The sequence below is a fragment of the Pristiophorus japonicus genome, chromosome 2 (genome assembly GCF_044704955.1).
Source record: "Pristiophorus japonicus isolate sPriJap1 chromosome 2, sPriJap1.hap1, whole genome shotgun sequence".
Lineage (NCBI taxonomy): Eukaryota > Metazoa > Chordata > Chondrichthyes > Pristiophoridae > Pristiophorus > Pristiophorus japonicus.
This window is the reverse complement of record NC_091978.1, coordinates 359374496-359387320: the sequence shown is the minus strand read 5'-3', so window position 1 is coordinate 359387320 and position 12825 is coordinate 359374496. Positions and strand designations below refer to the sequence as shown.

Genomic DNA, 12825 nt, shown 5'->3' with positions numbered 1-12825 from the left:
CTGCTGTAAATTTCTAATTAAAATCTCATCCTTTCATTGATTCACTACAACCCGCTGATTCGGGCAGCAACATCAAACCAATCCCATCACAACAGAAACAGCATCAGTGCAAGTGTGAGAGAGTAATGGAAAATCAGCACCATTTCTCGTCAATAAGAACATAAGAATTAGGAGCACGAGTAGGCCATTCGGCCCCTCGAGCTTGCTCTGCCATTCAATAAGACCATGGCTGATCTTCTACCTCAACTCCACTTTCCTGCACAGTCCCCATATCCCTTGATTCCCATGATATCCAAAAATCTATCGATCTCTGTCTTGAACATACTCAAAGACTGAGCCTCCACCGCCCACTGGGGTAGAGAATTCACCACCCTCTGCATTTCTCCTCATCTCAGTGCTAAATGGCTGATGCCTTATTCTGAGACTGTAACCCCTGGTTCTAGCCTCCCTGCATCTACCCTGTAAGAATATTGTATGTTTCAATGAGATCACCTCTCATTCTTCTAAACTCGAGAGAATATAGGCTTAGTCTACTCAATCTCTCATCCCAGGAATCAGTCTGGTGAACTTTTGTTGCACTCCCTCCAGATAAGGAGACCAAAACTGTACATAATACTCCAGGTGCAGTCTCATCAGGGCCCTATATAATTGCAGGAAGATGACTTCACTCTTATACTCAAATTTTCTTGTAATAAATGCCAACATAATATTTGCTTTCTTAATTGCTTGCATGTTAACTTTCAGTGATTCGTGTGCAGAACACATTAGTCTATTAAAATACTCTTAAACAATCCTTTCATACAAATTAATTGAACGTTGAGATCAACAGTTCATGTTGTGACCTTCATTCCTTTTAACTCAAATTACTTAAAGATGCAAATCGTAGCCTGGTTTTGTTAATGAGGGTGCTTGCTCATGGTACTTGGGCAGGTACAGCAGGAGAGGCGGCAAGCAGCAGAGGAGCTGCGAGGTCGGGCGAAGGAGCGGCTAGAGATTGTAGAGCGACGTAATCGGGGCACAGAAGAGGCGAGGGCCCAGGGGCAACACGGGCCAGTCCATGCTGCGATATATGTTCGCAATAGGTTTGTGCAGCAGAGCTGGTCGCCAGTCGTCTTGGTTAATCCTCGCCACTGGACCAAGACCTAGCTCTGTCAAGCCCGAGTGGTGGCTGGTGTGCAACGGCCACCACACGTTAAAAAAATCCACGCACAGGCATCTCCCACCCTTCAACATGTAGTTCGGGACCTGGAATGTCCTGTGAACTCATCTCTTTTTGGTGTGGAACCGCCAAAGAAGAAGCAACATGCTCGAGACGAGCTGAGATTTCTGCATTGGTATTCTTTTTATACATTAATGTTGACTTAACATTTGGATTTTTTTCCTGAAGTTTGTCAAATAAATATTAGTGCTACTCACGTGTAAACATTGTGAGAAACCATGGAATGGCATAAAGCTGGAAAATACAAAAACAAAGCACTATTAGACAAGGTCACATTGTCTGCTCCACAGGCTGATTAATGAATTAACTGAGGTTGAGAGCTTGTCTGCAAATACTGGTGAATGGCAATTTGAAAGTAGTCCATTTTCATAGTAGTTTCGGGTCCTACAACGTAGCAGCTTGGCTCACTGGTAGCACTCTCACATTGGAGTTAGAAGGTCGTGGGTTCAAGCCTTAATCGAGCATATAATCTAGGCTGTCGCTTCAGTGCAAAACTGAGGAAATGCTGCATTGGAGGTGCCATCCTTTAGATGAGATGTTAGACCAAGACCCTGCCTACCTGTTCAGGTGGATGTAAAGATCCCATGGCACTATTGAAAGAGGAGTTGGGATTTCTCCTGGGGTCCTGGCCAACATTCCTCTCTCAACCAATACCACCAAGCAGATGTCAACTGGTTGTTTGTGGATTCTTGTTGTACACAAGTTGGTTGCTGCGTTTGCCTATACTTCGACATAATTCATTGTCTGTGAAGTGCTTTGGGGCCTGTTGAAGATGTGAAAGGCATTATATAAATGCAAAATCTTTCTTCTTTCTTTCTAGGTTATCCGCTAAGACTTCCGATTTAAGCTGCTGGGCCCCACATACTACCTGGTCTCAGTTCTATCATCAGCAGGAATGATCCGAACATTGTGCAATATGAAGTAAACACAGAATTTCCCGCAAATCTACCGCAAATTATTTCCTGAGTTGCTGCAAGAGGCTAATTATGAATCCCTTGGTATGGACGTCATTCACCTCATTGTCATATGTGCGTGTTTCCTGGCACAGAATGGCGGCCACATCTGCCTACATAAAAGTCCACAGTACTAGAAAAGTAAATTGTTGTGTTGAATTCTTTGAGGTGTTTTTGTGACTCGATAACATTGAAGCAAGCAATTCCTTTTTTCCTCCACATAACAACTGAGGTTTGGGACTTGATCCCGGGCATGTGCCAAATTCGATCCACAGCTAGCCATTCAAGGTCTGCGAGAGCAGCCCAGGACTGACTCTCTCTGATTTCTTCTCTCTTCTGTGCTCCTGGGTGAGTGTGCTTGGGCTCCTTTTGCCATATCCTCATGAGTACAGCTACGATGGGGAACTGCTGTTCATTTATGCATTGTGTGAAAGTTGCACAACTCACAAGTACCGCCAGCACCAGTAAGCTTTGGGGTCTTTCACAGAAGTGAAATTCTCCCCATTCAAGGTTTTGTGTCCATTTTAAATAATATCACTTACCAAGTGACACTCATGTGAAAGTAATTCCTTTCCGTTTTCAAAGCCAAATAAATCTGGCTTAGAAACTTGCTAATATCAATATAGAAACATAGAAAATAGGTGCAAGAGTAGGCCATTCGGCTCTTCGAGCCTGCACCACCATTCAATATGATCATGGCTGATCATGCAACTTCAGTACCTCATTCCTGCTTTCTCTCCATACCCCTTGATCTCTTTAGCCGTAAGGGCCACATCTAACTCCCTTTTGAATATATCTAACGAACTGGCCTCAACAACTTTCTGTGGTAGAGAATTCCACAGGTTCACAACTCTGAGTGAAGAAGTTTCTCCTCATCTCGGTCCTGTGGTAAATGTGCAATGGTAGTTGGATATTTCTCATCTACAATAATGATTTGTCTCTTCCATTTCCCAGAGTATGAAATACCAATCGTAGCCATAGTAATATAATATTAACAAGGTAAAATTGTGACATAAAGTACAGTAATGCAGTGGCCATGTTACTCGACTAGTAATCCAGAAGACTAGACTAATAATCTAGAGAATGCGAGTTCAAATCCCACCATGGGATATCTGAATATTTGAATTCAGTTTTAAATATCTGGAAATGAAACGTTGGTATCAGTAAAAGCAACCATGAAGCTGTTGAATTGTCATAAAAACCCAACTGGTTCACTATGTCTTCTTCACTCAGAGAATTGTGAACCTGTGGAATTCTGCACCACAGAAAGTTGTTGAGGCCAGTTCGTTAGATATATTCAAAAGGGAGTTAGACGTGGCCCTTACGGCTAAAGGGATCAAGGGGTATGGAGAGAAAGCAGGAATGGGGTACTGAAGTTGCATGATCAGCCATGATCATATTGAATGGTGGTGCAGGCTCGAAGGGCCGAATGGCCTACTCCTGCACGTATTTTCTATGTTTCTATGTCCTTTAGGGAAGGAAACATGCCGTCCTTCCTTACCCAGTCTGCTATAACCCAGTTACCTATATGTGACTCCAGTCCCACATCCATATGGTTGACTCTTCACTAGGATTCTGAAGTGGCCTAGCAAGCCTCTCAGTTGTAATAAAACTGCTATGGGAAATGCGAGATGGGCGACAAATCCCGAGAATGAATAAAAATCTGTCATGTTCCACTGAATAAATGGCATCAATGTTAAGTATCAATCTACTCATTATATTTAGTATAACTTCTACAATCTCAAGAGTGCAACATACATAATTAGTTTGACTTCTGAATCTTAATGGAAAAATGGTGGACATCCAATTTTATTTTAAACGCCTACATTAAATGGCCACTTATCACAGCGGAATTTGCAGGATTGCAGAGCAGCACAGATAGTAAATAAGACAAAGTACAATACAGGTTCAACCCAGCATTCTGCAGAAAAATATCTATCCTGTAGCTTTTACACTTAGGTTCAGTGTCTGGAATCCAGATGTTTTGTCGACCCACTGAGGGAGAGTGTGGTGCGGTGAGGGGGGGGGGGGTTGCACGCGCACACAGACAATTGGAAAATCAATCATTTGCAATCACAAAGTCACATATTTTTATTGTAATGTCTCATTATAAAAAGTCAAGTTTCGAAAGGAAATTTCATTTTGACTAGTGACAGGTTTACAGGTTTAAGGAAGGCACGGGATCATGCTTGTAACTAAAGGACCTCAAAGCACAAAAGTACTGAAGAGTTCACGTCACGTCATACCATTTTTAGGACAGCCGAGTTATCTGTGCTTTGGAGCCATTTAGAACATTCAATACTTTTGATTACTGTTAGCTTCCTGTTTCAAATCATTTCAACTTGACGGACTACAGCTGACTTCACAAGACAAAATATTTATTGGCTTGGATTCAGATCTAATTCCTCAACATCCCACAATAGCTAATGGCAAGAAAGAACAAACAACAAAGTCACGGATTGAGCTTTGGCTGCCATACGAGTGAAGCTAGAAAGAAGAAAGCACTTTGAATCAAAGGCCGAGAAATATGTCTCGGGTGCTGGCACACAACAGGCAGTATACAGGCCCGTTATATGCTGCACCTGATATTCAGTTCCATTGAGTCAAGAAGCCGTTGGCAGAACCACAAGAAATTGGGTCGCATGCCTCGTTTGTACATTACCAACAAGTTGCAGGTGCCAGTGGCGGTCCCAAAGGCAGCTTGCTGGTTCTGAAGCACCATAGAAAGTTACATCACAGAAGGAGGCCATTTGGCCCTTTGAGGCCGTGCCGGCTCTCCGCAAGAGCACTTCAGCCAGTCCCATTCCCCCGCCCTTTCCCCGTAGCCCCGCAACTTATTTTCCTTCAGCTACTTAATCAATTCCCTTTTGAGAGCCATGATTGAATCTGCCTCCACCACCCTTTCGGGCAGCGCATTCCAGATCCGAACCACTTGCTGTGTAAAAAAGCTTTTCCTCGTGTCGCTTTTGGTTCTTCTGCTAATCATCTTAAATCTGTGTCGTCTGGTTCTCGACCCTTCCGCCAAGGGAACAGTTTCTCTCTATCTGCTCTGTCTAGACCCCTCATGATTTTGAACACCTCGATCAAATCTCTTCTCAACCTTCTCTGCTCTAAGGAAAACAAGCCCAGCTTCTCCAGTCAATCCTCGTAACCATTCTTGTAAATCTTTCCTGCACCCTCTCTAAGGCCTTCACATCCTTCCTAAAGCCCAGAATTGGGCAAATTCCACTTGAGGCCGAACCAGTGTTTTATAAAGGTTCATCATAATTTTCTTGCTTTTGTACTCTATACCTCTATCTATAAAATCCAGGATCCCCTATGCTTCTTTAACTGCTTTCTCAAACTGCCCTACCACCTTCAATGATTTGTGCACATATAACCCCAAGTCTCTCTGTTCCTCCCCCCCTTTAGAATTATACCATTTAGTTTATATTGCCTCCCCTTGTTCTTCCTACCAAATGTATCACTTCGTACTTATCTGCGTTAAATTTCATTTGCTACGTGTCCGCCCGTTTAACCAGCCTGACTACGTCCTCTTGAAGTCTATCACTATCCTCCTCACTGTTCACTACACTTCCAAGTTTTGTGTTATCTGCAAATTTTGAAAATGAGCCCTGTACACCCAAGTCCAAGCCATTAATATATATCAAGAAAGGCCGTGGAGCTAGTACCGACCCTGGGAAACACCACTGTATACCTTCCTCCAGGCAGGAAACCAAGGTCATCCAGCTCGGACACCGGACTTAAGGAGCGCTGTAGCAAAATCGGGGTTGGGGGAGGGGGAAAGAGGGGGGGCAAGTGGTGGCCGGCAAAGGCCCGAAAATCTGACGAGAAACCAGGCAGAACAGTCCTGTAAGATAAGTGGAAAAAAGTCAAATTTGCCAATGCCGCTGGTTTGACTGCTGAACGCCTGAGAATACGGCAATGCCAATGCTGCGGTCAGTTGATAACGAATTTTACACTGGGGGTGTAAAAAAGGCATTAGGTCCCCTCTTTGCATATGCAAAGGGGCTAACACCCGTTTCATACACACGCCGTAGACGCCTATGAAAGAAAGATTTGGATTTATATAGCGCCTTTCACGACCACCAGACATCTCAAAGCGCTTTACAGCCAATTAAGTACTTTGGAGTGTAGTCACTGTTGTAATGTGGGAAATGCAGCAGCCAATTTGCGTACAAGCAAGCTCCCACAAACAGCAATGTGATAATGACCAGATAATCTGTTTTTTTTTGTTATGTTGATTGAGGGATAAATATTGACCAGGGCACCAGGGATAACTCCTCTGGCTCTTCTTCAAAATAGTGCCATGGGATCTTTTACATCCACCCGAGAGAGCAGACGGGGCCTCGGTTTAACTTCTCATCCGAAAGATGGCAACAGTGCAGTGCTCCCTGTCAGCCTAGAATTATTTTTTGTGCTCAAGTCCCTGGAGTGGGACTTGAATCCACAATCTTCTGACTCAGAGGGCAGGGGCCTTTACCAAAGCGGGCAGGTTATCTCCAGCATGGAATGAGTGCGCACACACCGCCACTCATGTTGGCCCCTCAGGCGCGGCTTGGTGTGATCCAATTTCTGGGCCTAAATTGTTAAAGGCTATACTGCCACCTAGCATCATCCTTTAGTACTGCATCATCTTTTTCACTGAATCTTTAAATATTGTTTTTTTTTCTGTAGTTATTCTTAAATTGGTTTATTTGATCAATGGCAAAAATAATTAGAGAATACTATCAGGGACTAGTAGGTGATGAAAATAACTCTCTGGCTACATGACAACCACGATTCACATAGTTTATTGTTCATAAATGTCAGCCATGGCTCAATTGGCAGCACTCTCGCCTCTGAGTCAGAAGTTTGTGTGTTCAAGTCCCACAACAGGGTCTTGAGCACATATTCCAAGCTGACACTCCAGACCAGTAGTGATGGAGCGCTACTCTGTCAGAGGTGCCATCTTTTGGGATGAGATGTTAAACTGAGGCCCAGTCTACTCTCTCAGGTGGACATAAAAGATCCAATGGCACTATATCGAAGAAGAGCAGGGGAGTTATCCCCGATGTCCTGGCAAATATTTACCCCTCAATCTGATCAATATCACATTGCTGTTTGTGGGAGTATGCTGTGCGCAAATTGTTTGCCGCGTTTCCTGCATTACAACAGTGACTACACTTCAAAGGTGCTTCATTGGCTGTAAAGCACCTTGGGGCATTCTGAGGTCATGAAAGACACTGTATAAATGCAAGTCTTTCTTTTTTTTCTTTCTTTTACAACCTCAGGATGCCCCAACATGCTTCTCAGCCAATTAAGCACGATTGAAGCGTAGTCACTGTTGTAATGTAGTGAAACACAGCAGCCAGTTTGCACCCAGCAAGGTCCCACAAATAGCTATGAGATAAATGACCAGATAACCTAGTATTAAAGGATATTGATTGAGGGATATAGGCTGGCCAGGACATCGAGAGAACTCCCCAACTCCTCCTCTTATACATTCAGCTGAGGGGGCAGACTGAGCCTCATTTTAATATCTCATTTGAAAGATGGCACCTCTGATAGCATAGCACTGAGGGAGTGTTGTACTAAGTATCAGCCTAGATTACGTGTCCAATCTCTCAAGGTTGGGAGTTTAAATCTTAATTGATCAAATTTAATTATGTGACTTTTGGGGTTCTTGATAGACCACTATATAGTGAGGCATTCCATCATTTTGGTACAGGGAGGAGGAGTGGGTTGGAGATAAACTACCACCACCCAGCTTGATTCACACCTGTTATCAGCCATCCATACATGAATATCAATAGCAGATGTGGATAAGCCATGAGATTAAGGCTGCAGTCATACTGCCACTGTCACATCCATGAGAAGTGGTTTTCGATGCATAATGGTTCAAAAGTAGCTGCATAAATCTGGAGTCAGCTGCAGATTGACTTAAGATATTAAAGCCAAGTGGTAGGAGACTCCCTTCCAGGATACATTGCACAACTTGGCCTCACCATTGAGTGTGGCTTCAGTGTGGTATGAAAACAGGACCAAAAAGTGCCAAGATGATCCACTGGACGTTTTGGACCCTTTCTAAACATGCTGCAGAGTTGTTTTGGCGTTATAAAAATGATCCAACCTGGTCTCTCCCAACATTAATTATATTTAACGGGTGAATAGAACTCTGCGTGCATACAATTCCCTTGTGATAGAGTATGACTTTCAGCCGGGCAGTCTGCAATGCAGGTCGGGTCTCAATCATTGTACACTACACACTATGGCCATTAGACTTGGACAAGTAGCATGCAGCTTTAGTTGACGGAGTAGAATCCATGGCAGCACATATAGCCCACAGACTGTGAAAGAAGGGGTTATGATTGCTTGACCAACCTTTCCTTGTTTTACGAAAATCAGAGTCCTTACTGTCAGGTATCTAACCAGTGCAAAATGGATCCATGCATTAGAACCAACTTCGCTTGGATGATTAGGAATTGAAATTCTAAAGCCATTTCTACCAACATCCATTGTCTTCAACACAATTAATTGAATCATTTCGGGCAGCTATACCTGTTAATTACTTTCTCTTGTGTTTTACCATATTTACAACAACATGAGATACAGGGTAAAAATTTAACGTGGAGGGAGTGGGGGGCCTGGGGTGGGATCGGGAAACCTGAGTTAACATTTTATTTTCCTGTCAGGCGGGTAGGTCCGTGCCACCAGGCCGCAGCTGGGAAGCAGAAAAGAAGGATCGAGGCAATGAGAGGCCGATGGGGAAAGAATCGGAGATTGGGGCCAGAGATTAGAAGGCCAGACGGGAGATCGGAGACAGGAGATTAGAAAGATGGAGGGTGGGGAGGGGAGGGGAAAGGAGGGATCAGAGATCGGAGTCATTGGGGTGAGGTCGGAGGCCTCCTGGGGAAGGGGTGCCCAATCGCAGGGGGTGGGGTTGGCAAGGCAAGTACACTGGATCCAACAGGTACGTGGAAAGGAATTTACCTCCTGGATCCAGTGGTCCGTGCCGTCCTTTAGCTGCTGGATTCCCCAAGGCCCGGAAACCCAGTTGCCTAGAATTAAATTTAATATGGAGATTCAAAATGAGGCACGCATTTATAATATTTAAAGTGCCTACTGTCCTCCTGGGAGCAAGTTGGTCATCCCCCCCATCCCATCTCTGTTAAAAACGGAAGTGGATGAGTTGGGGTCAGGAATCAGCTTTCTAACACTTTACCCTGCCGCCTGACCCAAACCTGCCCGTTTTTGTGGATTAAAATTGCCCCCACAATCTCCAGCTGCATGTTTTTATTTCCCATCGAGCTAACTCTACTCATGAAATTGTTTACATCTCAGAGAACATAAGAAACAAGAGCAGGAGTAGGCCATTTGGCCCCTCGAGCTTGCTCCGCCATTCAATAAAATCATGGCTGATCTGATCTTGGCCTCAACTCCACTTCCCTGCCCGCTCCCCATCTCTCATTACAATTAACAACACGGGTAGAACAGAAACTTCTTATGAATGTTTCACTATAAACCCATTTATATATTTAAAGGCTGTGGAGGAAAAAAAAGCCACTTATCATCAGGGATTGACGGTCTCGCTTTGGGAACACAGGTATCTTCTTTCCCTTTGCATTATCTCAAGTTGTTAATGCAAGAGATAAAGAGAAGTCAAACTGACCCAATATGTAATCTCACAGAAAGACATGGCCCAAGGCACCTGGAACTGTGCCAGCATTTGCAAATTTTTTTAACAGCAGTTGTTCAAGCTTCCCCGATGAAAGATTAGTCTGGTTTTTCTGCAATAGGATTAGTAATTGGACATCAACTTCAGGACATGCATAGTCCTAAAGTGCACGTCTCTGGCCGTCACAGGAAGCACGTGTCAGTATCTTTCTACAAGGTAGAAAGAACCTTTGGGCATGTTGCTTTCTTCAGCTCCACTAAGTAATCTATATATGTACAGAATGCTGTTTACTTACTCAAGAGTTAAAAACTAAAAGGAAGGTTAGGTCCGTGATTTGTCACAATGAGTTGCTTATGTTTAAATTTCATCGGGTTTTAGTTATCAGACTTACTAATAATGGCTTTAAAATGTCTTTTGTTGCAAGATAAAGTTGGTTAAAATGTAGAGTGCATCAGAAAAGCTTTTTTTTAGGTTACTTTTTTTTTTAAATGGTGGGCTTGGCTTAGTGCACACTCTCGCTTCCTAGTCATCTACCACAGAAAGTTGTTGAGGCCAATTCACTAAATATATTCAAAAAGGAGTTAGATGTCGTCCTTACTACTAGGGGTATCAAGGGGTATGACGATAAAGCAGGAATGGGGTACTGAAGTTGCATGTTCAGCCATGAACTCATTGAATGGCGGTGCAGGCTCGAAGGGCCGAATGGCCTACTCCTGCACCTATTTTCTATGTTTATATAAGGTCATGGGTCCAAGTACCACTCCAGAACCTTGGGTGCATAATCTAGGCTGACACTCCAGTGCAGTACTGAGGGGGTGCTGCACTGTCGAAGGTGCCGTCTTTCAGATGAGACGTTAAACCGAGGCCCCGTCTGCCCTTTCATGGGGATGTAGAAGATCCCATGGCACTATTTCAAAGCAGAGCAGGGAGTTCTCCCTGGTATCCTGGCCAATAGTTATCCCTCAATCAACACCTAAAAAAACAGGTGATTTAGTCATTATTACATTGCTGTTTTTGGGACCTTGCTGTGCGCAATTTGGCTGCGCGTTTTCTATATTACAACAGTATCTATACTTCAAAAGTACTTCATTAGCTGCAAAATGCTTTGGGATGTCCTGGGGTCTTGAACGTTGCTATATCAATGCAAGTCTTTCTTTTTCTTTCTTTCTCACTTTACATCCAATGTCAGCATCAAACATGCTTTTATTCAGTGTCAACATGGGCCATATGAAGTTACTAGATTACACTGAGGTGGGGGGGGGGGAAGAGGAGAACTGACCATGTCTAATCAGGAGTGAATCCCTTATTATACTTGCAGCACTATTCCACTTCCCACATTGACCTGTCTGAGCGAGGTTGCCAAATATGTACCAGCCATGCCGACTGAGGTCGTTTTCTGCAGAGAGGAGTGACCTCTGTGAACCAGACCAAGGGTGCTTTCAAATGTACTTCAAAAAGTTTTAACAGCATCATAAAAAGAACATAAGAATTAGGAGCTGTAGTAGGCCATTTGGCCCCTCGAGCCTGCTCCATCAATCTAAGATCATGGCTGATGATCTCTCAACTCCACTTTCCTGCACTGTCCCCATATCCCTTGCTTCCCTTAATATCCAAAGATCTATCGATCTCTCGCTTGAATATACTCAAAGGGATATAGGGACAGTGCAGGAAAGTGGAGTTGAGAGATCATCAGCCATGATCTTAGATTGACGGAGCAGGCTCGAGGGGCCGAATGGCCTACTACTGCTCCTAATTCTTATGTTCTTTTTATGATGCTGTTAAAACTTTTTGAAGTACATTTGAAAGCACACTTGGTCTGGTTCACAGAGGTCACTCCTCTCTGCAGAAAACGACCTCAGTCCACTGGGATAGAGAATTCCAAAGATTCACCATCCTCTGAGGGAAGAAGTTTCTTCTCATCTCAGTCCTAATTGGCTGACCCCTTATTCTGAGACTGTGACCCCTGGTTCTAGACTCCCCAGCTTGAGGAAACATCCTCCCTGCATCTACCCTGTCAAGCCCTGCTAGAATTTTGTATGTTTCAATGAGATCACCTCTCATTCTTCTAAACTCGAGAGAATCTAGGCCTAGTTTACACAATCTCTCCTCATTGGACAAAACCCCCATCTCAGGATTCAGTCTGGTGAGCCTTCGTTGCACTCCCTCTATGGCAAGTATATTCTTCCTTAGGTAAGGAGACCAAAACTGTAGACAATATTCCAGGTGCGGTGTCACCAGAAGCAGCCAACTGGATTCAAACTAAAGTCTATTGAAGTTCAGCTCATTGTTCGATCAAATTTTCTCGTACTGCCTTTGCCATCGATAACCTTACTGTAGACTATTGCTTTGAAGTCCTGGCTTTGACTGAAACTTGTCTCATGGGTGTCAACACCTTGCTACTAATCAAAACCTCCATGCCCGACTGTACATTCCACCACAGCGGTGGCATGGCCATTATCATCAATTCATATTGGACTCTCTCCCTATACCTCTGGTATCTTCTCCTCCTTCAAGCACTTCTCCTTCAAAATCCTGGTTGTCTATTGCTTCCCCCAAGCCCCATCCCAAGATATCCTCCCTCAATCTTATTTGCCGTCTCTTTTTAGATCCTTTGTGCCACCACCATTCAAAAGATGCCAACTCTGAAAAAAAGTGCAAGATTTTTACAGCAATATACACATTCAGATGAGGTTATAGAATTTCAACTATCACAATTTGGATTTCCCTGCTGGATACTTAACACGAGACAGCGTGGAATGAGAAAAGACAATCGAGTTTGTCCCTCCCACCAAATTATGTTGTACTATAGAACTCTACTCAGCAAGCACAGGGGAATACCACCTCCAGGTTTCCTTCCAAGTCACACACCATCCTCACTTGGAAATATATCGCTGTTCCTTCTCATTGGTGCTGGGTCACAACCTTGGAACTCCCTACCTAACATCACCTTCATCACACGGACTGCAGCAGTTCAATAATATATATACTATTATATA

At 43.8% G+C, this 12825-nt stretch overlaps 1 protein-coding gene across 5 annotated transcripts in view; it reads right to left on the bottom strand.

Annotated features, from left to right (window-relative positions):
• tbck (TBC1 domain containing kinase) overlaps window positions 1–12825 on the bottom strand; it is a 223558-nt gene that overhangs the window by 104001 nt on the left and 106732 nt on the right. For all 5 annotated transcript variants that reach the window (XM_070872609.1, XM_070872627.1, XM_070872618.1 and 2 more), the window contains exon 21: window positions 1417–1453. In XM_070872609.1, coding sequence (XP_070728710.1) covers window positions 1417–1453 — 37 coding nt within the window. The remainder of the gene's footprint in view (window positions 1–1416; window positions 1454–12825) is intronic.